The sequence below is a fragment of the Herpailurus yagouaroundi genome, unplaced genomic scaffold, assembly GCF_014898765.1.
Source record: "Herpailurus yagouaroundi ecotype Mexico unplaced genomic scaffold, PumYag 160, whole genome shotgun sequence".
Taxonomy (NCBI): domain Eukaryota; kingdom Metazoa; phylum Chordata; class Mammalia; order Carnivora; family Felidae; genus Herpailurus; species Herpailurus yagouaroundi.
In genome coordinates, this window is record NW_024412401.1 from 18401894 (window position 1) to 18428755 (window position 26862).

General features: G+C 39.5%; 1 protein-coding gene across 3 annotated transcripts in view; it reads right to left on the reverse strand.

Annotated features, from left to right (window-relative positions):
* Nucleotides 1-26862, reverse strand: part of RIGI (RNA sensor RIG-I) — a 39058-nt gene that overhangs the window by 2347 nt on the left and 9849 nt on the right. Inside the window, exons 1-16 of one of the 3 annotated variants that reach the window (XM_040481448.1) lie at nucleotides 26829-26847; nucleotides 26358-26539; nucleotides 24875-25022; nucleotides 23685-23807; nucleotides 22495-22596; nucleotides 21923-22076; nucleotides 21125-21383; nucleotides 18977-19139; nucleotides 16894-17013; nucleotides 12962-13119; nucleotides 11584-11719; nucleotides 10711-10859; nucleotides 8446-8536; nucleotides 5458-5628; nucleotides 4090-4241; nucleotides 810-953 (exon numbers count right to left, since the gene is read on the reverse strand). In XM_040481448.1, the coding sequence (XP_040337382.1) occupies nucleotides 810-953; nucleotides 4090-4241; nucleotides 5458-5628; nucleotides 8446-8536; nucleotides 10711-10859; nucleotides 11584-11719; nucleotides 12962-13119; nucleotides 16894-17013; nucleotides 18977-19139; nucleotides 21125-21383; nucleotides 21923-22076; nucleotides 22495-22596; nucleotides 23685-23807; nucleotides 24875-25022; nucleotides 26358-26363 (2076 nt within the window). In that variant the 5' untranslated portion in view covers nucleotides 26364-26539; nucleotides 26829-26847. Of the gene's footprint in view, nucleotides 1-809; nucleotides 954-4089; nucleotides 4242-5457; nucleotides 5629-8445; nucleotides 8537-10710; nucleotides 10860-11583; nucleotides 11720-12961; nucleotides 13120-16893; nucleotides 17014-18976; nucleotides 19140-21124; nucleotides 21384-21922; nucleotides 22077-22494; nucleotides 22597-23684; nucleotides 23808-24874; nucleotides 25023-26357; nucleotides 26540-26828; nucleotides 26848-26862 lie in introns of those variants that run through there. The other 2 variants (XM_040481446.1, XM_040481447.1) reach the window with 2 other exon arrangements.

Sequence of the window (26862 nt, forward strand, 5' to 3'; positions counted from 1 at the left end):
CACACTGCTATAGTCCTAGCATATTTCCAATTTTGTATCCTTGTTATTTTTCCCACTTCATTAGTTTGTAAGAAGTTTTTCATTATACATAAGCTTCATGATCATTTTGTTTAATAAACTTTACTTCGGAATTATTTTAGATTTACAGAAAAATTTCCAAGATTATCCAGAAAATTCCTGTAGACCCTTCACCCAGCTTCCCTGAATTCTCACACACCATAGTACATTTGTCAAAACTAAGAAATTAGGATTGGAACATTACTATCAACTACAGATTTTACTACTTTTTATAATAATATTCTTTATCTACTCTAGGATCGAATCCAAGATACCCCATTCATTTAGCATAACCATTTTTAATGGTATGTAATATTTAGTTAAGTGGCTTCTTTTTCTTCTTTATTGTTAAGGATTTCCTATTAAAACGTGTTTAGCTTTTTATTTTTTTTTTAATTTTTTTTTCAACATTTATTTATTTTTGGGACAGAGAGAGACAGAGCATGAACGGGGGAGGGGCAGAGAGAGAGGGAGACACAGAATCGGAAACAGGCTCCAGGCTCTGAGCCATCAGCCCAGAGCCTGACGCGGGGCTTGAACTCACGGACTGCGAGATCGTGACCTGGCTGAAGTCGGACGCTTAACCGACTGAGCCACCCAGGCGCCCCCGTGTTTAGCTTTTTAAAAATACATTGACTATGGTCATGAAAACAATAAAAATAATAATGTCTGACTATAAATATCTCACCAATAGTAAGCTTTAATTAGTGCTAAAAAATGACCCAGTGCTCTTTGTTAAAAAGGCTGCTTACCTCCACCACTCTGATATCAACAGTGTAACATGCAAAGGCTTTGCACTTTCTGCAGAGCAGTTTTTTATTTTCCTTATCAGGTACAGGTTCTACTTTTCCTTGACTATCCCTGATGACTTTTTCTTGAATCTGTATCTGGAGAACCTACATGCAAAAAAATACACAAACAAAAAAAAAACCCCACATCATCAGTGTAATTTGTGTACAACTAGGAGGTATATATATACACATATATGTGTATGTAATCATTCATTTATATACAACTTCCATGAACATACAGTACCTGACTTTGTTTATTAAAAAAAAAAATCCCATAGATTATTTTAATGGTTCTCCTAATTCTTTGTTAGTCAGTGTTTAACTGTGACCTCCAATTAGTCTTTTAATTTTTTCATCAAAGATGCTCATAAAATACTAAGGATGTCCATAAAATAGTCATCTGAACCATGCTTTCTACTTTAGTAGTTGGCAAAATTTTTTAAATCCCTCACAAATAAACATATGATATATACTGTTTCAGGCATGACTACACCCACTTGTAGAGCAGAGACCCATTAAATGGAACAGGAGGCAGAAGAGTCCCCATCATCTAAGAAAATTTTTTTCTCTCCTCTTCCAACCACAGGAGAGTATTGTTGAATTACAGTAAAGTTATATATATAGTATGTCTGCCTTCTATTTCAAACCTCAGGACATGGCTAAGTATAACTAAGAACCTGGACATGATGGAGAAAATAAACCTAAGAAGATTCCAAAGGTTGAAGAGAGGATGGCAGGCAGCTAGGAAACACATGGTAGAACAACATGGTGGTGACTCCCTGGGTTTTCTTTTCACCTCATATATCCAGACTAGGGGCTGAAGAAACAAGCAAGCAGAAATGCCTATGGGCACAAATAAAAAATATCTCAACAGAAGCCTACTCTCTCTAGCCAAAGGACCTGGAAAGGCACAGCCTAGCAAGCCAAAAAACTTTCAGACATTAACTGTTCTACTCCAAACATCACAGAATAAAACAAAAAACTATGGCCTAGGGGCGCACCTGGGTGGCACAGTCGGTTAAGTGTCCGACTCTTGATCTTAGCTCAGGTCATGATCTCACAGTTCGTGAGTTTGGGCCCTGCATTGGGCTTTGCGTGCTGATGGCGCGAAGCCTGCTTGGGATTCCCTCTTTCCTCTCCGCCCCTCCCCCACTTGTGCATGCACACACTCTCTCTCTCTCTCTCTCAAAAATATATAAAAAAAATTTTTTTAAGTTTATTTTTGAGACAGAGTGAGTGTGAGTAGGGGAGGGGCAGAGAGAGAGAAGGAGACACAGAATCCCAACTAGGCTCCAGACTCAGAGTTGTCAGCACACAGCCTGACGCGGGGCTCAAACTCATGAACCATGAGATCATGACCTGAGCCAGAGTCAGACACTGACTGAGCCACCCAAGTGCCCCTAAATGTATGTATGTATGTATGTATGTATGTGTATATATATATATATATATACACATATATATATATATATACATATATATATATGTAAATAACTAACCTATTTTTAGGGTAGCCTCACCCCTACCCATGCTAGCAAAGACTGAGTGGGGCACCAAAATTTCCACTTGCAAAGCTGTAACGAAGAACCTTGACACTCTCACCCCACGGTGTCAGAGAAGGCCAAGAGGGGAGCCATGACTTTCAGCCCTGCCAAATGGTAGACCCTTTTGCCTGTGATGTCAGGGAGACCCTGTGGGGAGCCAGAACTCCCACACACACCCCCAACAAAATTACCAGCTACCAACAGGTCCCGGCCACACTTGTCCCAAACTCCCTCTCGTCCTTTACCATCTCTGCCTGTTCTCTATGGCTGTGAGGGGAATCCCAAATGTGATCCAACAGTCTAACTCAACATGTTGATACTTAACCTGTTTTGTTCTCATCCCACTCCTGTCCTGGCACACTGACTACAAAAGAATGTCTGTGTCTGGCCCAGCCTCCATCTCCCCTGGAAGATTTTTACTCTATTTCTTCTGCCACAAAGGAGTCTAAGCAGCTTGTCACCCAATGGAAGAGACAAAAATTAGGGCATGGGGATGAAAGCTATTATGGTTTTAAAACTTTTATTGCCAACATTCCCATATGCTACAAAATGGGAAGGTGGCACAGTGAAAAGCCCTTATCTTCAGTAAAATTCAGAAGAAAAATTAAGAGGAACTAAAAAATTTCCCTGCCATTCTCAATGAAACTGTGGAAGAAGTATTTTTAAATATTTTAGTCTCTAAGCTTTAGGAAGACATTTTTTAAAAAATGAGGAACCACTGACAAAGTTAAGATTTTATGTCCTAAAATAAGTGTTAGACCACTACTTCTTAAAACTTTCTTGATAAAAGAGATTATGACTTTTTAAAAATATGGACACTATGGAGTCAGTCTACTGAAATGTAAGGTTCATTTTTGTGAAGGTCAAGTCTACCCCCCATATGCCTCTGTCCATAACAACTCTCATTTTTTGAGCACTTACTTTGTACCAGGCACTGTGCTGAGCGATGCACATACCCCATTTTATCCCCCAAACTGCCCTGTGAATTAAATACCATTTCTTTCCTAACTTTATGAATATGGAGACTGATGACTTAAGAGACAGAGTTAATGCCTGAGGTCACATATCGCATAAGTGGCAGCGATTCTGGGATCAAAGTTTCCACAAGGGGTCTAGAGAAAGTGTGGGGGTGCGTGTACATGCGTACATGTGTGTGTGCATGTGCATATGTTTCCTGATTTTCCCCAATCTGGTTCCATGCTTCTGGGTTATAAAGGAAATTACAATCAAATGAAGGTTACTACCAAGAGGCTGAACTGAACAGATAACGCCACTCCAAAGTGCACATTACTATCCACAGCCACAACAGCATTTTACCACGTGCATAGTGCACTGGGAGCTCTTCTCGGAAGACTCCAGATATCAGAGAGAGGGGCCTGAGGAAAAGACGGGGGAGAGCAGGGTCCTGCCTGTTATGATGTAGTCCTCAAGATGAGCTCCCAACTTAAGGGTCGTTCTAACTCAGTTTGTCCTTTCTAACTAAAAACCAAACTTCAAGTATCAACACGAATAATTTGTATTTTAATCTCACTGAGACTTAAATCAGAATGACTCTGATGTTCACTGCAGGACAAAATTTTAAGCATAAACTTATTGTTCTAATGCAACACTCAGAGCAATATGATAAAAGGTACCAACTATGCTCGCATTCTATTACAGTCAGATTCTGAAACAGTAACACAGATTAAAAGACTTACCTTTTCTTTAAATACTGCTTCATTCCATGTCTGAAGCATTGAAATGGAGTCGTTCATCATTTTTTCTTTGTATATGTTTATTTTTTCTTTTTCAATTACAACAGCATTACTAGTCAGAAGGAAGCACTTGCTACCTCTCGCTCTTCCTCTGCCTATCAGAAAACAAATATTTGGTGCCTTTGACTTAAAACCCTGGTAAATCTGAGAATAAGTCAACAAAAGGGTATTCCTAAAATTCAACTTTGGTTCACTGAACTCCATTTTCACAGGAAAGGTGAGCTGTTAGAGCATGGGCTCCAATGCAGGTATATACCTAAATATTAAACTACATGTTAAACTAAGAGCCCACACTAGACTGGCTTCCTTGGGGTCCCCATGGTGCAGGGTGATTAGACAACCATGTTATCAGAGACACTGCCTTGAAGACAATCCAATATGAACCCACAGGATGACATTGTGAGCGAGCACTCTAAGACAAATAATGAACACATCCTCCCTCAAAGCCTTCAGGGAAATGGGGAAATAGATATGTTCACAGTCATCAGAATATAGATGGCAATAAGTGCTATAAGAAAGATCACTGTAAAGGACTATGTGCATTCCAAAAACTATTGCCAGCTGGGGGAATTAGAGACAGGTGATATGGAATCAGGGGAAGAGGTTAAGAGGTAAAATGAAGATTATCAGTAGCAGTACATGAGCACTTTCTGCAACAACGAGAAAATGATGAAGTCAGGCTGGCAGAAGTGGATAATGAATAAAGGCAAAGAACAGGAAATAGGTCGGAAAGATAAACTGGTCCTGGATTTTGACCTTTTTAACATCGTGTAAATTGGGACCTATTAGAGTTCCTATGCAGGCGAGTGACATGCCCAAAGCTGTTTTTCAGGAAGTAAAGTGGCCGGTGTTGTTATGGAAATTGAAAAAAGGAAGAGAGGCTACTTAGGAGATCACCTAGTTGAGGTAGGACAGAAAAATCCCATGGAGTTTTTCTTCTAGAATACAGGGATCCATCAGTACCACAAGTACCACCATGAGAGGTCCACATGTTGGCTATACATATATAATCCAAGTGGGAATTATCTTTCCATAAATGTCAGTCAATGTAGGTCAACTAAACAGTACTCATTGTGCACAAGAATCAAAATGGGATATATATTAGTGGACACAATTGTACTCCCCAATCCTGATCAAGTAAGTCACTGTTAGGGCCAATGATATCAAAGTCCACTGTGCCAAACAAGGGTCAGTAAAAGAGAAAGGCCAGAAGCACAATGACTGGTCGAAAGTAAGTTTCTAAATGACAGACACACTCACAAATCAGACAAACTGGCAGTCACTTAGTAATGGCATCAAAGCTCTTCTTACCTCTAGTTTGGATCATTTTGATGACGTTGCCCACATACTCATACAGGATGACCAAATTGCACTCAGCAATGTCAATGCCTTCATCAGCAACTGAGGTGGCGATCAGAATCTTTTTATCTCCATTAGTTCTGAATGCATCCAATGCACACTTCTGTGCTGGGAGTGTCATCCCTGCATCAGAGTCAAAGGGCATTTTAGAAGTCACCAAAAGAAGGAACTTTACCCTTGAAAAATAGCCACTAATGATGGAATGCTTACTACGTGGTCAAATACTAAAGTAAGTGCTTTATATCCATGATGTCAAAATAACCCTAGGCACTAGGGCCTATTCTTATCCTTGTTTTAGAGGACATAATGGTGGTATTTAACAATTTGGACTCTGCCTCAAGACTGCCTGAGTTCAAATCCTAGCTGGGGGACTAACTAGCTGTGTGAGATAAGAGTCATGTTATCTCAAAACAAATACTGATTTTTTTTGCGGGCGGCCGCGCCGAGATTATCAACAACTAATCATAATGCCTTTGAATGTGTCCAGGACTTTACAGCTGACAGAACAGTTTCACAACTACTTATTCACTGGAACTTCACAAAGCCCTTTTTGGTTGATGTGGAAAGTGTTATAACTCCCCTTTACAGATGAAGACCTTAAGACTTTGGAAGTCTGATAAACTGACAGCCTAGTTAGTGGCAGAACCAGGCCTGAATTTAAGTCTGAGACCCTAAGAGTGTGCAGTTCTCAGTCATGGATATACTATGAAGAAAAAGAATTTCAATGGTCTCCACCTCTGAGTTAATAGAATTCATAAAAGTTGGCAGCCAAAATCTGCAGATATATTTTAAGGCCAAAACATTCACCCATTTCTTCATCAAACATTTACTCAGCAATTATAGTTTGTCAGCTAAAAATATAATGGTTAAAAGGTCCATTTTTACCTGTAAGGATCTCATAGAAGAAGAATATAAATAGGAAGCCATAATTCAATGTGATGAGCAGTGAAATGGAGGCAGAGTGGATCTATGGGATGGGAAGGAGAGACACCTCAACTAGTCTTAGAAGGTTGGGGAAGGCCACTTGGATAAGCACAATGACTGGTACAGAGTACCATTTCCAAACAAATGTGGATGGACGGATGATGGATAGATAGATGATGGATGGATAAATGAATAAACAAAATATTTTGAGTGCCTATTTGTGAAGAAATAACAAAGTTTGAAAATCAACTCATGTAGGAATCAAATTGCAGAGAACTTTAAATTCCAAGTGCCATAATTTGGCATTGGACTTCATTTGGTAAGCTAAATTTTCAAAATCTGCATTTACTTTTCAGGTTCATGAAGTTTAAACTTTGTATAAGTGCAAGAGTGATGAGTGAGGACTGACAGGATGGGGACTGCTTATTATAAACAAAACTAAACAGGAGGAAGGAAGTGAAGACCAGTCCCTGCTGGTCACTGAGGGGTGGGGAGCACAGCTGCAAGAATGTCAGGTGGGGGCTGGTCACACTAGATCTTCTTGGATAATAACAGAGGCATCCTTTCATGCTTCAACCACCCTAGCTAGATATCAGGATTGTCTGCTTGAGCTTTTTCTTTTTTTTTTTTTAAGTTTATTTAATTATTTTGAGAGAGAGCAAAGAAGTGAGCAGGGGAGGGTCAGAGAGAGGAAGAGAGAATCCCAAGAAGTATCCACGCTGTCAGCACAGAGCTCGACTCGGGGCTCAAACTCACACAATGTGAGATCATGACCTGAGCCGAAATCAAGAGTCAGACGCTCAACTGGCTGAGCTACCCAGGTGCCCCTGACCTTTTTTTTTTTAATTGTAAAATATATAATACACATAAAAGCATCAATAGTTTAAAAAACAATAAAATAAAAACAGAACATTTCTATTTCCAGCTTATCTTAATCTACTGGTTGAGAATTGGAGAAAAAGAGTGACATGCTCAAACAATATTATAAAAAATAACTGGTTTTTCCTACCAGATATATGGGAAGAAGCAATGTCTACAAATTTTTGGCATTTGAGCATTGTGATGGCTTTCTGATGTGTCAACTTGGCTAGGCTGAACTATAGTACCTAGTAATAGATCTAGGTGTTTTTGTAAGGGGAATTTGCAGATGTAATTAAAGTCCCTAATCAGGGGTGCCTGAGTGGTTCAGTCGGTTAAGTGTCTGACTTCAGCTCAGGTCATGATCTCACAGTTCGTGAGTTAGAGCCCTGCATCGGGCTCTGTGCTGACAGCTCAGAGCCTGGACCCTCCTTCGGATTCTGTGTCTCCTTCTCTCTCTGCTCCTCCCCTGCTCTTGCTCTGTCTCTCTCTCTCTCAAAAAATAAATAAACATTAAAAAAAAAAGTTCCTAATCACTTGACATTTAAGTTGTGAAAGACATTTCAACCTTGGTTGGCCTGACCCACAATCAGCCCTTTGAAAGAGGACTTCAGCATCAGTCCCTGAGCTCAGAGACTCGAAACAGTTCACGCCTGTGGAGGTCAGGCCTGCTCCTGACCACCTGCTCTATGGATTACAGACTTCCTTTGCCAGTCCAACTATGTATGCTAACTCCCAAATGCCTATGAACATATGTGTTTCACACATAAACAACACACATATGTATATATGTATGTGTGTACAACCTCCTACTGGTTTTACTTCTCCAGACTGATATAAGTATTAGAAAAGAATTTGAAGGGGCGCCTGGGTGGCGCAGTCGGTTAAGCGTCCGACTTCAGCCAGGTCACGATCTCGCGGTCCGTGAGTTCGAGCCCCGCGTCGGGCTCTGGGCTGATGGCTCAGAGCCTGGAGCCTGTTTCAGATTCTGTGTCTCCCTCTCTCTGCCCCTCCCCCGTTCATGCTCTGTCTCTCTCCATCCCAAAAATAAATAAACGTTGAAAAAAAAAATTTTTTTTAAAAAGAAAAGAATTTGAATATATTATAAATATTCTTATATATATAGTATACTAACTCTAATTCATTATATATAAGTACCTGTGTTCTGATTTGTTTTGCCCCGTCCAGTCAATATGCCAGGTTTTAGAAAGCTGAGTTCAGAATTTTCTTCAATCCATTTCTTCAAAGCCTGAAAATCAAAAGCAATTATCAGTTGGACACTATTTGTATAAAATCTGTATTAATACTGAAATACTGCAAGAAGAAAAAAAAAAAACCTTTAAGTTAGTGAACAGTTTTCTGACAAACCTGAGAATAAATGCTTTTTGGCCCTGAATTCTATGCAATAATTAACTGTAGTGGTTAAGACCTTTGTGATCTGACACAAAATATACACAAAAAAATATCTCTAAGATATTTTTTAAATGAAGAAAAGCAATGCTCAGAATAGTGAATGTGTAGAACTAATAGTGAATTTACCAAGATCTCAGGACATAAGATCAATATACAGAAGTCAGTTATATTTCTGTTCACCAGCAACAAGCAACTAAGTACAATACAACAGCATTAAAAAACTGACACTTAGGTGTAAGTCTAACAAAACACGTGCAGAATCTATATGTGAAAACAATGAAACAGTGATAAAAGAAACCAAAGATGTGGTAGGTAGCCCGTCAGATGGTTCCCAATGATCTCTAGCTCTGGTCTTCAGATCCTTGTGTAATCCCCTTGAGTATGAACTGAACTCACTGACATGCTTCTAATGAATAAAAACATGGCAGACATGATCACTTCCAAGTTGGTCTTATAAAATGACTACGACTTCCACATTAGGCTCTCTCTCTCAGTCTCTCTCCGATCACTCACTCTAGAGGAGGCCTGCTGTCATTCTCAAAGGCAACCCTGTGGAAAGGCCCACATGAGTGAGCTCAGAAGCACAGATTCTGAGGCCCGCTGGTAGCCCTGTAGGCTAAGGTTGGAAGTTGAGCCTCTCAAGTAAAGCCTTAAGATGACTACAGCCTTGGGAGAGCCTGAGCCGGAAACATCCAGTTGAGTGGTTTCTAGACTCCTGATCCATAGGTATTATAAGATAATAGATGTTTGTTACTACCAGTCACTAAGTTTTAAGGTAATTTTTTATCAGCAGTAATACAGATACTAATACAGAAGCCCTATATAAACGAAGAAAGAGAGATAATATGGTCATGGATTCGAAGACTCCATATTTTTAAGATGTTACTTCTCCCCAATTTTATCTGTTGATTCAATGCAATTCCATTCAAAATTCCAGCAGATTTTTTCATACATGTGAATGAGCTTATTCTAAAATATAAATGGAAAAGCAAAGGAAGATAGCTAAACAATTTCGAAAAAAGGGAAAAAGTTGGAGGACTCACACTATATAAAGTTAATCAAGACAGTATGGGATGGGTTAAAGGATAGATGGATATAGATGAATGGAACAGAATCAAGAATCCAGAATAGACCTATATAAATACAGTCAACTGATTTTTTTTTTTTAAGTTACAAAGGCAATTCAATGGAAAAAGGACGGTCTTTTCAACGTATAGAGCTGCAATAATTAGCTATCCACATAAAAAAAGAAAAAAAGCATCTCAACCCATAACTCAAAATAGATTGTAGACCTAAATGTAAAATGCAGAACTATAAACCTTCGAGAAGATAACAAAGAAAATCTTTGTGATCTTGGGTAAACAAAGAGTTCTTATGTACAATACCAAAAGCACAAGCCACAAAAAGAAAAAAATTGATAAACTAGGCTTTGTAAAAAGTTAAAAGTTTCAATCTATAAAAGATACTGTTAAGAGAATTAAAAGACCAGAAGAAAATATATACAAATCACATTTCTCACAGAGGACTTTTTTGTCAGAATAAACTTTAAAAACTTTCACTCAACAATAATATGTTAACAACCCAATCAGATCCTATTTTAAAATAGGCAAAAGATGTGCAGAGACACTTCACCAAAGAAGATATATGGACGTCTAATCAGTTTATGGAGAAACGTCCAACTGCATTAGTTGAGATGCAAATACAGTAAAATGAACATTTACTCTAGGAAGATACCACTATGTGCCCAGAGAATGGTTATGATTTTTTAAATTGACCAAAAATTTTTAAAAAATATGAAGTCCTTGCTCTACAGGTACCAAGACTTACTAGAAATTATTGATCAAAACAGTGAGGTATTAATATAAGGATAAACAAAGAGATAGAACAGAATAGCCCAGAAACAGCCCACACATATACAGGTGCCTGATTACAGAGCAGTGAGGAAAGGACAATCTTTTCAATAAAACGGTGCTAGGTCGATGTGTAATCCACAAGAAGAAAGAAGCTTACATCCACAAGTGCTCTGGTTTTCACAAAGAGGATGGTTCTACTCTCTGGGTTTAAGTGGTACTCCTCTTGCAAGATGAAGCAGAGATCTTTGAGTTTTGGGTTCTCATTGCTGGGATCCATAGAAACGCTTTCCAGTTTCTGCAGCTTTTCTGCAAAAGGGGAACATTCTATAAATGGCTTACAAATTCTAGAAATTTAGAACACACTGTGACCATTAGCTAGAGTTCAAGTAGTTAATCTCTCAATCCTTGACCAGAATTTTAAGAGCAATAACCACTGCTTTAATGTAACATTAAATGTAGCAATAAATGCATATTTATTTTTGCCCCAGAGAGCTGGTTCCCCAATGTTTAGCAGCACACCACTGAGCTACACATATGTATACTAAATACTTTCCTACAAGCCAAAATGAGAGAGAGGGAGAAGGACTTACTTTTCATTTAAAATTTTCCTATATTTTTCTAAATATGAGAGCAGTAGGATTATAGGCGATTTTGGTTTTCTTCTGTATAGAAGTACATATAAATTATAGTATGCTGATTACCACTGAACACTTTTTTTTATCTTTAAACCTGTGTAAAATTACTAAAAGTTAAACCAAAAAAAATGCTACTACCTATTATAATTTCTATGGGATGTATACTTCACAAATCCTATTTTACTTCTTAACAAGAAGAAATAATGTTAAGCAACGGATTTTTTTCCTTAAGTACCAGATTTCACTGATGATTCATAGTCCTATCTACATAAGATCTTCTCGAGCCCGGGACAACTCCCTGAGCATCACTGCACACTAAATATAACGCAATGTAAGTATGCTGCCACTGGAGTCACCAGGTTCCAACGGCTTCCTCCTCTAGAAACACCACCCACCTTCGAATCTCCGAGTGAGATCTTGCTCAATCTCATCAAATCCTGCCGCTCGGACGTTGGTGAAGAAGTCTTTCAAGTAATCCAGAGCATCTTTCATTCGCGCATGCTCATTGATAATGAGGGCATCATTATATTTCTGTTGAAAATGAAAACTGGGTTTCAGTGTGTCTCCAATGCCTAATGCATTCACTGTACTAAAATTCAATTAGCTGGGGCGCCTGGGTGGCGCAGTCGGTTAAGCGTCCGACTTCAGCCAGGTCACGATCTCGCGGTCCGTGAGTTCGAGCCCCGCGTCAGGCTCTGGGCTGATGGCTCGGAGCCTGGAGCCTGTTTCCGATTCTGTGTCTCCCTCTCTCTCTGCCCCTCCCCCGTTCATGCTCTGTCTCTCTCTGTCCCAAAAATAAATAAAAAACGTTGAAAAAAATAAATAAAAAAAAATAATAAAAATAAAATTCAATTAGCTGTACTTAGCGTGAGTAGGGGAGGGGCAAAATAAACTTTTCTCAAATCTATTCCAACTTAGTTTTTTAAGATGAATGGCTCCAATGGAACTGCAATAAAACCTTTGAACCAAATATTGTTTTAAAAATCTGAATTAGCTAGAATCATACGTTAATTAGGATCATTTTGAATTTAGAATTCCACCTTGGAAGAGAAAGAGGAAATTACAAGAAAAATCCATGTCAAAGATTAAAGAACAAGAACAAGAGCAAATCAATTTCCACATCAACTTGCCTCATGATTCAGACATTCGACTTAATCTCTTCATACATCCAAAGCCATCACTGAATTGCAACTGCACCTGTTCAGAATGATGGTGCTGACCACCTACACCAAATATTCAACTAAATTCATTAAATTCCAAAAATGCATACAGACTGAGTGCATTTTTAAATACTTTCAATGGCATGATGAGCAGAGGTGATGGTTGTTTCTCAACTTCTTGGTTAACCAGTAAGCAACCAAAGACTCTGGATTTCTGAGCCTGTGGCTTTGCCAAAGGTAAGAAAACATATGCTCAAGATAAGGTAGCAGGAGTTACCTAATGAACTTTCAAGATGACTGTCACCAATCACATATCTACAATAATGGTCATCATCCCCCAATTTCTTTCAATCATGTCAATCATAGCAATGCTAGAGGCATGGCATAGAATCCCAGCCTTTGTTTCCATCCTGTTTCTACTAGTATTAAGTTTCAGTAGGCAGAGAAGATGCTAAATGGGGTAACTTTAAAGTTTGCTTCATAGGAACCTTTTAGAAAGTTCCTAAGCGAGCTCTTGAAACAGGGTGAAAAGTTGATGTTCTCTCAGCTACCAGAGCAAAGCTCCCAGTTAGGTGCTAAAACTAAAATACACTTTTGGAAAGAAGTCACATACCCGCAAATGGGAAGTGTACAAAAACAGTGCTTTACAAATCCTGCTCTCTTCATCTTTGTCAGGCAACTGAAACACCGTGCATGCTTTCTGAACAGTAACGATCCATTGTTCGTATTTCTGCGTTCCAAATTCCCGATTTCGAATTTGAGATATACCTTCTGGAAGAAGAAAAAGGTTTTCATTATGCCATATGATCAGTCATTTAAAGTTCTAAGCATGCCTCACCCTCTAATTTTCTTTTTTTTATTAAAAATGTATTTTGGGGCGCCTGGGTGGCGCAGTCGGTTGGGCGTCCGACTTCAGCCAGGTCACGATCTCGCGGTCTGTGGGTTCGAGCCCCGCGTCAGGCTCTGGGCTGATGGCTCAGAGCCTGGAGCCTGCTTCCGATTCTGTGTCTTCCCCCTCTCTCTGCCCCTCCCCCCGTTCATGCTGTCTCTCTCTGTCTTAAAAATAAATAAACGTTGAAAAAAAAATTTTAAAAAAATGTATTTTAAGTTTTTTTAAATGTTTATTTATTTTTGAGAGAGAGAGAGCATGAGTAGGGGAGGGGCAGAGAGCGAGGGACACACAGAATCTGAAGCAGGCTCCAGGCTACGAGCTGTCCAGGCTACAAACCGCGAGATTATGACCTGAGCCAAAGTTGGACACTTAACCAACTGAGCCACCCAGGTGCCCCCCACCTAATTTTTTTTCTTACTCTCTGTAAACAGAATATTCCTCCTGAAATAGTTTTCAGCAGCAGTATATCTGTGTTTGCATATGATTGCTTACTGAATACTCTCTGCACCAAGAAATCAAAGTACTCCTTATTTCATTTTCACAAATCTGTAAGGTAGAGGTTACATTTTACAGGTGAGGAAACCAAAGCTCAGAAAAGCGAAGTAGTTTATCCAAAGTGACACAGCTAGTACATGGGGGAGTGCAGGAATGCAAATCCAGGTGTGTCTGATACCCAAATCTTACCAGCTTTGTGAGCTAACAACCAAAGCAGCCCAGAAGTAAAACAATGGACATGAAGATATCTAACTTTGCTTTTAAAAATGAAGTAGTGAATAAAAATAACAGGTCTCATGAGCTTCATCAGGAGGATATTTAAAAGCAGGAGAGAAAGAACTCAACACAGTCTATTCTGCCTTGCTGTAAACTGAAGTCATCTGATCTCCACAGCATCACTCCCAGGGCTGAGCAAAGAGCTTGTCATGGATGCTTCTGTATGTGTGCATCTCCTAAGCTATGCCTCATCTCAGTTGCTTGGTCTAAACATTGAGCATATCCTGTGGTCCAGGCTCTGTGCAGGGTCCTGGGGGTAAAAGGATGTAGAAGACCGAAGCCTGATCTCAAGCAGCTCAGTCTGTAAGTTACTCTGGGATTGAATCTCCAGGTCTCCCTGTTAAGAGCACAGTATAATAAAACTCACAGGCAAGAGCTATATTTCTGGGTTAAATTTCTCCTCCCACCCTTTCATGTTTAACAGGAGGAACAAAGGAGGCTACTCAGACAAGTAGCACTGACATGCTTCTTTCCCAGCCCCAACTATAAACAAGGTGGCCAGATGAATTAACAAGTATTTCTTGAACACGGGTGGGTGTGAAAATGAGTTAAGCAATGGGGAAATGAACTGCTGATAGGATATGGACTGGGGAAAAGGTGGAGGTAGAGAATTAGAGGTGGGAGGAATAAGCAGGTAGAAATTCATGTCTCTCTGCCCTTCTGCTACTTCCCCAGTTTAATCACATCATAATGTTCCTGGATAATGCGACAGCCTCTTAACTCGTCTCCCTACTTCTTGCTTTGTTCCCTCCAATCCACTGCCCACTCAGCAGCTAGAGTGGGTTTGCAAAACTGCAGAAGAGACACTATGCTACCCCACTGCTTAAAAGCCTTTAGTGGATTCCTCTGGCCAGATCCTACCCGGCTCCCAGGATCCTCTGTGATCTAGTCTCTGACTACTTCTAATTCTTTTTTTTTTTTTTTAATTTTTAAAAATATTTATTTATTTTTGAGATAGACAGTGTGTGAGCAGGGGAGGGGCAGAGACAGAGGGAGACAGAATCTGAAGCAGGCCCCAGGCTCTGAGCTGTCAGCACAGAACCTGACACGGGACTCGAACTCACAAACTGTGAGACCATGAGCTGAGCTGAGCTGAGGTCAGACACTTAACTGACTGAGCCACCCAGGCACCCCTGCCTGTTTCTGATTCTTATCTCCAGCAGTTGACAAGACTAATGGAAATCCACATACTTGCTCTACTTTCCTGGCTGTTGCACACACTGTTTCCTCTGCCTGAAACACACCTTACCACCACCACCCACCTACCCCTATCCTGTTGTTTTATTATTACTTATCTAATTTTGGCCTTACACATTACACTGGAAATACCACAAGGGCAGGAGCTGTATCTCAGGGTCCATGGTATATTCCCATCACCTGGCATATGGCCTAGGACCAGGTGAATGATGAGTGAATGAGCATGTTCAAGGAACTGCTAAATCAAAGGATTCAAGTATGGAAGGAGTGGCAGATAAAACTGGAAAGATAAGTAGAACCAGAGTGTGCAGGCAGGGATCAGACTGGCAGGTCAGAGGCTTAGAGGGCTTTGCTTGTAAGGCAGAGAGATTCAAGCAGGATACTGACACAATCAAACTGGTATTTCAGAAAGACCAACCAGGTAATGGCGGGTTGAATGGAGAAATGAGTAGGGGTGGGTAAGCCAGCCAGCCAGCTATGAGATTAAGTCCTAAAGCAAGCTGTGAAAGAAAAAGAGAAAAGAAAAAAAAGTAAAGTAAGTGTGAAAAAGGTGAACTCACAAATTCAGCATCTCCAGAGCTGCTCCTAGTGATGGAAGCAGCACTACCCACCGGTGTACCTACAAGTGCACAAGCCAGAAGCCCAGTGGAAGTCACCCCAACTCCCATCCGAAGCCAGCTGGCCATGAAATCTGAATACTTCCTGTTTTCAGGGCTCTGCACAAGCCTCCTCCCTCTACCAACCTGTCTTGACTGCCTCTATTTGGCCCTCTTTGTTCACTGGTATCCTTATCACCTCACCCATCAGTTTAAAATCTTCAGGTGCTTTGCACTGCTTTTAGGAGAAAGTCAAACTCAGTCCTACCAAGTCTTTCCCTGTCTGGCCCCTGCCTCTCTCTACTCACTCCTTTCTACTACTCATGTATTACGAGTACCATGAGATGCTTGCCGTTCCTAAAACATTCCCTTCCTTCAATGCCTGACACCTTTTCAATCTCACTTGTCTCTTTCTTAACTTGGCCTCAAGCTTCAAGATTGTCTCAGGCATCATCCCGTCCCAGAGAGCTTTCCCTGCAGCCCACTCTAGGCCAAAGTTCCCAACGTGCTCCCACAGCACCCAGTGTGTACCTCTGCCCCGCTGTGTGGAAGCCCCCTGCATCTGATTCTCATTATTTGACTGTGAGTTCCCCAAGGTTGGGACTATGTCTTTAATCTTGTTATTCCCATTAGCTAGCACAATGAATATCTGGTGAATGAATGAAAGAACAAAAGAGAAGAAGAGAACTTGGGTGACTTCGTGAGAAAGTCTCAGAAGAACAAAGAATCAAAGGTCACCTCCTGTTTCAATCTGATCCATCAGGGAAATGGTGGTTTCATATAAATAGGGAATTTATATTTTCATATAAGTAGGAAGAACAGAAAGCTAATTGCGGAGATTAAGAAAGTCATGAATTGATTGAAATATGGTATTTTTCAGGTATGTATGTCAACACAGATTTACTTTGGATTAAAAAAAAACGAGACTAAAGAAGGAATTTTAAGGTTCCTCAATAACCTATAATCAAGAAGGCTAACCTCTTGATATAGTCTTGACACTGTCTGAACTGAAGAGAATGCAAAAAGACACTAGGGAATAATACATGGCTATTCCTAAGTGGAGAAAACGCAAAATGAGATTTATCTCACCAAGAGTTATGGTACCGATTTCGTCAAAGATACTCTTTGCCAGACTCTCTGTTTCCCTCATCAGCTGAGAGATGATGCATTTAAATCTGTCAGTGGTCCGTGATTCCACTTTCCTGAAAACTAGAGCCATCAGAGTAAAGTGAGTATTTTTCAGGAAGAACACATCATACTTCAAAGTAGGCATCTGCACACCTTTCTCTGCCTCTGTTACTTCTTCTGTAAGACCTAAGGCCCCAAGCTCACAGGTAGGTAGTCTAAATGATATATCAAACCTTCAGAAACCTTGCAATAGCTCCCTAATGCTTAATGCACAGATTCCAACATCTTCATTTTTCATGGTCTGGGTCTAATCCGACTTCTCAGTCTGGTTTTCTTATTACTCAACTCTACTTTGACAAGGCTGGTATCAATCTTTTATTTATTTATTTATTTTTTCAACGTTTATTTATTTTTGGGACAGAGAGAGACAGAGCATGAATGGGGGAGGGACAGAGAGAGAGGGAGACACAGAAACGGAAACAGGCTCCAGGCTCTGAGCCATCAGCCCAGAGCCCGACGCGGGGCTCAAACTCACAGACCGTGAGATCGTGACCTGGTTGAAGTCGGACGCTTAACCGACTGCGCCACCCAGGAGCCCCAAGGCTGGTATCAATCTTATCTCTGCAAATACAACACTTTTTCAGTCGCTCTTCTTTGATCTTCTCCTTTCCCACCCAACCCTCAGAAGTGTTCACATTGTTCCTAAAATTCATTATTGCATTGTTTCAGCAGAAACTTATTCCCTGCCTACCATATGCCATGTTCTGGTGATAAACAGTTGAAAGGAACACACTCTGTGGTCCAGAGAGGTCTGTGTTCTTAGGGGAGAAATATGTGTAGCCAAATAACCACAGTAAAGTCCTATAACAATAACTATGTGCAAGGTATCATGGAGCACAAGAAAAAGAATCTCTAATCCTTCCAGAGGAGGAAATGTTGTGGGGTAAATAGGGGAAGAGGAAAGGAGAAAGCACACGATGCACTTGAGGAGCCCAGAGGAATGTGACAAGGTTGGGCTTATGGGAGGGGGAGGAGATGAAGCACAGAGGGCAGAGGGACTGGATTTTAAAGAAATTTGTACTTGATACTAAAAAGTTTAGATTAGGTGCCTTCCCTAAAATCCTTACAGGCAGCTCCCAGAAGGGAACTTAACTGCCCCTCTCTGGCTATCTCATGTCTGTTTGTTCTGCCTTATACAGTCATACACTATCCCCAAAGCAAAGAGAAATGTATATATGTCTCCTCTTCCTCTCTTCCTTGTTGGGTCAGTATAGCATTGTAATTTAATAAACATTTGCTACTCAAATCTTTTTTAAAAAATCAAATACTGATCTGCTGAGGAAAAATACAATGAATTCAGATTAATTTCCTTTCAACCCAAATCATCAGATCCATACTCGAATAATGAATGACCACACAGTCTCCTCCTCAGGCATGCAACACAGGGAAGGGCTGAGCCCAGCTCTTCGCCATTTACATGCTGTGATTTTAATTTTTAAAACAAAAATTTTTTTAACATTTATTCATTTTTTGATAGAGAGAGACAGAGCGTGAATGGGGGAGGGGCAGAGAGAGAGGGAGACACAGAATCAAAAGCAAGCTCCAGGCTCTGAGCTGTCAGCACAGAGCCTGATGCGGGGCTCAAACTCACAGACTGTGAGATCATGACCTGAGCTGAAGTTGGATGCTTAACCAACTGAGCCACCCAGGCGCCCCTATATGCTGTGATTTTTCTCATCACGCCTCATTGTTAGTATCTTTATAAGAACTTTATCAAAAGCACAAAACCAAAAAAAAGAATTTTATCAAACTGAAGAGTAAGAATGTTTGTTTTAGGACAGTCCCCTCCTGAGGTTTGTCCACTGCCTGGAATACAGCTCAGCTAAGGAGACAGCTGTGAAATGTAATTATTTCCCAAGTTTGGGGTTAAATATTTTCCACTAAATGGAAAAGGTAAAAACTCAGTATTCATCCGAATGGCTCTGAACTAGGAAACGCAGAGGGTAACAAAGTCCTAAAAGGCATGCTATGGGATTCCACTTACACTTTTGGGGCTTATAAACAATTTCTTCCAGTTCCTCCAAGTTGTCTTTGACTGTTGCTATCACTGATGTGTCAAGAGAAGCACACAGTCTGCAGATATATTCCACGGCTTCTGCTGTGCTTTTGGCATCCCCAATGCCAACCGAGGCAGTCAGCCCAATGACCTGTGAGGAGCATTGGAAATCATCAGATGCCTGGGAAACTGCCTGCCATTTCCACAATCCTGCATACAACTCTTTCCTGTTAAAGTCAGGTTTTATTTTTTGTTTTGTTTTGTTTTTACTAATTTCCCATAAAGAGCAAGAACAGTATTTATTTTTTCTGATAATTTCCATGACATTGCAAATGGAAAGGTCCCCATTAGGCAAAGCACTGAATAAATGCAAAAGTCGGAACTCATCCAATGAACATGAATCAGCAAAGAAACCAAGAGTGGAAACCCTTTCAAGGAAGGACTTCTCTTCTCTACTCTTGTGTCCCCCGTAATGTGTAGAACAACATACTGAAAGGAAAGGGACTGAAATCAGACACAACTCCATTCTAAACTCAACCATGTCACACTGGCTGCATGTCCCTGAGCAATGCAGGGACACATGTCAGCTGTCTCTAAAAGTTGGGAAACAACAGCTATTTAAAATGGTAGTTGTGTGAATTCAGTAACAAGATTTATAAAAAATTTAGCTTAATGGTCACCTAACAATTTAAGTTCTACTTGAATAGCCACTCAGTAAATACTAAATAACTGACTCATTAGCAAGAAATCTAGTGAACCACCAATTTATTTCTAGAAGAAGCTTTAAGAAATGTGATTGCTGGGGGCACCTAGATGGCTCAGTCGGTTGGGTATCTGACTGTGGTTCAGGTCATGATCTCACTGCTGTTGAGTTCAAGCCCCGCATCGGGCTCTGTGCTGACAGCTCAGAGCCTGGAGCCTGCTTCGGATTCTATGTCTGTCTGTCTGTCTGTCTGTCTCTCACTCTCTCTCTCTCTCCCCCTCTCTCTCGACCCCCTCCCCTGGTCTCTCTCTCAAAAGTGAATAAACATTAAACAATAAATTTTAAAAAATGTGATTGCTACTGAATTTTGTCTATGGGTACATGCTGAATTTCTTTTAACCTGTGCTTCCTAAAGAGGTAGTTATTAGGGCTAGAGAACTTTATATGATGTGACACTAGTATACCATGCTATAAATTCATGGTTTCCAACCTTATCTGGATCCCCAGTGTAACCAAGCAATTCCTGTTTCAAATCCTTTCCATGCACCCCGAGTTCCCTCCTCCATTCCCATCTTGATTATTCCCAGCAAATAATCTCTCTGCCTCTCCTACATTTAAGAGAAAAGAGAGATTAAATGCCAGGGATTCCCCACCTTTCCTGTCCCCATCTATGAACTACTCTGTCTTGACTCCTTTCACACCCTCACCTCTGATGACACCAAAAATGGTGTCCCATCTACTCTCCTGGACTAATGCATATATCTGCCTACTTACCCCATACCCTCTGGTTTCCCCTGACATCCTGTTCTATCAATCATTCCCTCTATCCCCATTCTGCCTCACCTACTGCTATTTACTACTTCACATTCTATACTCAAACAATATTGAAGAGCTTCACAATTCTTGACTCTCAGGCACACCATGCTCTCTCATACCTCTGTGCCTTTGGACACACAGCAGACTTTCCTGAAGACCATCAAGCTATCTAATTTGTACCTTCTTGTTAGCTTTTGCCTAACTTCTATCGGGTGTTGCCTTACTTTCACAGCACATGAGTTTTCACTTCTGTTCTGACTACAGCTTGTACCCATCTCCATAGTGTGCCATCACCATACATTATGACATAATTTTTACATGTTTGGCTCCCCATGAAATTAAACTGTTTGAGAGCAAGGACTGCCTTTTTATATTTGTATCCCCAGTGCCCCCCCCAATGGCCCACCCCCCCCCCCCCCCCCCCCCGCCGCGCTGGGTCTGAGGCATGTTTGTTAAGTGAATAAATGAATCAATCAATCAATCAAAATTAATCAATAGGCTATACAATCTGGACTTAGCACCTGAAAAGAACATCCTTAATTTGGTCATAAGAGTAAGTAAATAGGATTTAGCAAGGTTATAGCTCTTCTGAGGAATCCATCTGAATCTGGAAATACCTGAGGCAGTGGGTCTGAAGATCCTCCAAGTTTCTGATCTAGATAATTAAACATGATCATATTATAAGGATGGTGTTTACCAGTATTGTGACATTCATCAAATATCATCAAAGTAAAGACAGAGAGTGATGGAATAGTCCCATTTTTAAGACTATTCACAAGAATCTGTGGAGTTAAAATGATGATGTCATTGTTCTCAACAATCTGTTTCACTGAGACATTCTCAGACGTTGCTCCAGAAACACCTGCAACTTTGTACCTGGGAAATGACAGAAATTCCCTATTACCAACCACAATGTGAATGAGGAACCACAAAGATATAAAACGCTAGATCAGAGCATCAACTGATTAAGCTCTCCTAACTCCGAAAGGAATCTGGAGACAAGTGCTTAGCACAGAGCCTTACACATAGTAAATGATCAACAAATGCAAGCTAGTTATAATTGTTGCTAGCATGTATTAATTCTTTCAAGTCATTAAGAAAGAAAATACTACTTAAAGAGTAATGTTAAATAAGCTATGAAATCATTAAAAAATTAAATGTGCCATTTAAATGTAAAATTTATCTCAGGTCATTTACTCACTCTGTAAGAGCTAGCTAGCCAAAGGAGTTTAGGATTTCAAGTGTACCTAACAAAATAGACTTGAATCCATGAAAAATTAATTGTATATAGATTATATAAAGGCTCAATCTACTATCGATTTTTGAATCACAGCTTTCCAAAAACTAAACAAAGCTAAAAACACACCAGTTACATGAAACTAGAGGAGAGAAACAAGACCAACTGTTATACCTACCCAAGTCTTTCAAAATAGTTTGAGAACACAGATTTCTGCTGTTCATACACTGGGAGTTGAACAGCAAAAAAGACAACCTTCCCCTTTTGTCCTTGCGGAAATTTTTTAAGATGATGCTCACATATAAGAAGTGAAACAAAGGTTTTTCCACAACCTTTTAACATAAAAAGAAAAAGAAAATGTGTAACTAATAGTATACTAAAATATTTCTGTAGAAAGGTAGTTACTGTTGGCTCCCCTCAAACCACTGCACTGATTGGTAAATTGAGAATGTGGATGGGTTAACTGCAGCAGAATTTACACCAGGACATGAAAATATCAAGTTACTTCCTAGGTAACATGCAAATAAATAGTCAAGGCATAAAGCAAACTAAAAAGGGGGGCATTTTTTTTTTCTTCCTCAAGTTCCTTAAAATACCTGGAGACTCTATTACTGGGACAGTCTTCTCAAAAGACATATGGAGCAAGGAAAATATTGACACTTGCCCATTTTGTCCCCGTATTCAATAAAAGAAAAAAAAAAAGGAAGCAAACACAGAAACAAACCACGTAAGCAGTGGCAATCAACTTACCAGTAGGAGCACATATTATTGTGTTTTTTCCTTCCTTAGCAGGCAAAGCAAGCTCTAGTTGGTAATTTCTTGGCTTCACTGGGGTGTAAATATGAGAGACTTCTGTAACACAAAAGGAACAAAATTTCCAAATAGTTACTGCTCTGAGGAATCAAATAGCTATCTATCATCAAATAGACAGGAATTATGACTTTAGCAAGAAGGGCCTCATTTGAGAAAATTTAGAATCCTTGCCTCTTGCTAACCATTCTAGCTTCTCCATTGATGTGAAGTACAGAATCCTCTATCAATGACAAAGTGCCAATGGCGAGAGTTTTGTTTTGTTTTTTTCTTTAAAGCCACAAAGATTTCTTTCTTAAACAATCTCAAAATCTAGTAAGGAGAAAACTAAAGCAAGAATGGCCTAATTCAGAGCAAGCAGATGGCCACTGGTTAAAGGAAATGCTATATGGAACAAAACAACAAATCCCTCCAAGGTCTCTGAAAAGCAACAAACTGTAAACATTGAATTCCCAAAGCAATTTCATATTGGTGAGCAATCATGCTTTATTATTCTGCAGGCTTTCACATAGTATCTTCTCTCAACAGAACCAGAAGTTCCAAGGAATAATCAGAGGCTTTTTCTCACTAACAGATAAGCATGTAGAATGTTACTGCCAGAAAAGATCTTAGAAATTATCTATTGACTCCAACGTATTTTAAAAAAATGAAAATTTCTAAAAGGCTAAGGACCTTTACATATCAGAAAAAATTTAAAGCAACTTACATTTGTTGATTTTATTCAGAAATGACAAAAAAACTGGTATCACTTCATTGCAAAAGTAATCTGTAAATTCTCTTCTTACAGTAGCGTTAGCCCCAAATCACACTTTTCTTCTAACACTACTCAATATTAATCAGAATTTCTTCCCTGGGGTGCCTGGGTGGTTCAGTCGGTTAAGCGTCCAACTTCACTTCAGGTCATGATCTCCAAGTTTGTGAGTTCGAGCCCCACATCAGGCTCACTGCTGTCAGTGCAGAGCCGGCTTCGGATCCTCTGTCCCCCTCTCTCTGCCCCTCCCCATCTTGCACTCTCCCAAAAATGAAAATTAAAAAAAAACAAAAAAGACTATGGCTTTTGGCACTGGAAGACATGTCCCTACACAAAATACCTAAAGAACACCATTATGGAAAAGAACAATGCTGGGTACCTGAAGATGGACATGAATTCTGACTAAGATTCTGGCATTCAGATTCTTCCTTGTAGAAAATCTGTATGTCAGAAGTTTCCATTTCATCATCCTCAAGAACTTTCACGTCAATATTCTTTGCACCTGTATGAGACCAAAAAACACCTCAGAATCTTCATCTGATCTGATTATTGTCTTGACAGCACAAGTCCTACAAAGAGGTCATAATAGTAAAATTTTCAACTTCTAAGATTTTGCACAACCACTTGCTTCACCTTCTAAAACAATTAAAAGAATCTTTTTGAGTTTGATGTCTCAATTTGGAGTCTGAACTCCAATGTCATTTAGGACTTTATTATTCAAAGTGTAGAACATGGGCCAGCAACTTCCAGAGCTTGTTGGGAATGCAGGCTCTCAAGTCCCTACTAAATCAGAATGTGCACTTTAACAAAATCCCCAGAAGATTCTCATGCACACTTAGAGAAGCAACATTTAGCAAGTATTTATGTCTTCCATTCTTGACCTAACTCAAGAAATCAGATGTGTATTTATATAGACATTTTCCAGAACAACTTGTGATTTAAAGAAACCTAGGAAAAGCGAAGACCAGACACTCAGATGGTTTAGAAAACTCAGACTTTGAAACAATGCTCTGAGAAGATGTTAGCTTCAGGAAACCAAATGATGGTTTCATCACAACACAGATATTTCATCACAACACACTCTTTTCTTCAGTCCTGTTCTGGCTTAGTTCCTGATGGCTCCCAGGCAAGACAACCAGGCTATGTGTATTATGATTCTTACTCTGAAAAGGGGGCAAGTCTTGGCGTTCAAACCTTTCATTCTATAATTTTAAAGCTATTTCTCTGATAATTTAAACCCAGAGAGTGAGTTCAGACTCTGCCTTCCCCAAATCCTTTGGACCAGATGGGCTAATTCTGGATGAGAGCAGTTTGCCCTGGTCCATTTTAGGGGTTAGACACAACCAAATTACTTCTGCAGGGAAGTAGCCACTTACCTACCAGAACTCAACTCACTGCTGCTCTCTCGCTCTCTCTCGAGATGTAGCCATGGGTCTCTGAAGGGCAAAATGCCTCTGACAGTGAGTGAGAAATGTAGGAATGAAAGAGGTCCTAAGTAGAACCACGAGAAAGATGGAGCATGTTTTCAGACCCTCCTACCCTTCAGAGCTCTTCCCTGGAATATCCTACCTTTGTCCACAGTCCACAGTTCACTGAACTTGCTCTCTTCTTTGTCCAAAGCAAGTTTCAAAGTTTTGGGCCAGTTTTCCTTGTCCGATCTGAGAAAGCATTCAACCATTTTCTCTGCACCTGCCATCAGCCCCTTGTTGGAACAAACCTAAGCAAGACAACTGAAGTTAATCAATCATTTCAAAAGTTTTCCTTTTATGGAAAGGAAATCTGAAGAAACATCAATTCAAGCACTAATTGAAAAACCATTGTATAATATGGTTCAGTAGGTCTGATTTATGACCGTTTTTGCCCCATCCAACATAGTGCCTTTTAAGACACCCTTTCCTTTGTCCTTGTCTTTACACGTGGCATCACTATGTTAAGCCAGGTGTTCTCACCTCCTTGGAGACCTTGTATCTATCAGCAGCAGCAATGTTAGGAAACAATCCATTTGACAACCATTCAAAATAAGGGTACACTGGCATAAAGAGATATTTGGAAGAATATAACAGAATATTACCAAATGGTTTTCTCAGGGTAATGGGACCTATATGATTTTTATTATTTTTTTTCAACGTTTATTTATTTTTGGGACAGAGAGAGACAGAGCATGAACGGGGGAGGGGCAGAGAGAGAGGGAGACACAGAATCGGAAACAGGCTCCAGGCTCTGAGCCATCAGCCCAGAGCCTGACGCGGGGCTCGAACTCACGGACCGTGAGATCGTGACCTGGCTGAAGCTGGACGCTTAACCGACTGCGCCACCCAGGCGCCCCGATTTTTATTATTAATCGTTACTAAAATGTATTGAGCATCTATGATTATATGCTAGGCATATATAAACATATATATATATATAAAACATATATAGAATATATATAGAATATATATAATATAAATATATATAATATATAAATATATATACAATATATACATAATATATATAATATAAAATATGTTACAAAATATAAAATATATATATATAATCTCATTTAATCCTTATAAAAGTATCATGCTAATAAGATACTATCATTATTTCCATTTTATACATAAAAAAAAGAGGTTTAGAGAAAATAAGCAACTTGCCTAAGATCACACCACAAGTAGGTGGTTAAACTAGGATTGTAACAAAATTCGTGTCCAAAGCCTGAACGCTTAACCACTAGACTCTATAGGTTTTCTTTTTATTTGCTAAACTGTTCAACTTTATTTAAAGTTGCATAAAATATTATTTGCAAAAATAATAATTTTAACTGAAAATAGGACAAACCTGAAAAACCTGTGACATTAAAAATTATTCAGTTCACAACTAAAAATACTATTCTAGGTAATTATGCCTCAGAATTGAGGACTTTTGTGGATTTCAATGATCTTTCTTGGGTCTAAATCAGTGGAGAAAACAGAATACATTTCCCATGTTCAAATTACTTCCCCCAAATTCAGTATTTAATATTAAATTAATTTGAATTAATTAATTATATTAAATATAGTAATTAAATTACCTGCATAATTTCTTCACATTCCTGACTAATTAAACATTTAGATACTTCAGGAAGGATATCTTTTGGATTAACTGTAGTTTTAAATTCTGGTTGTAAACGCTTTAACAGTGACCTATATTCCTCCAACCTTTCAATGGTTTGGAAATCCCAACTTTCAATGGCTTCATAAAGTCCAGAATAACCTGAAAAGAAGAAAATAGGGGCTTTTATGAAACCAACTAAAAGATATTTGAAGATTAACATCATACAATCATGTTTGAATGTACAGTGAGAGAACCCAAAAGGTATCTGTGAACCACCTGAATAATTAATGATCTTTCAAAAAGAAAACTCAATATTCATTTTAGGCACCCAACATTTTAGGTCCTCCAACATTTTTTATCTCTTAGGAGAAAGTGCTAAGGATAATGTGAAGTCTCACATTCGGTCTTAGTATAAAATCTCCCTTCCACAGTGTGCCACGGATCTCACCTACAGCCTCTGTATCTTCCAAGGAGTCAAAACA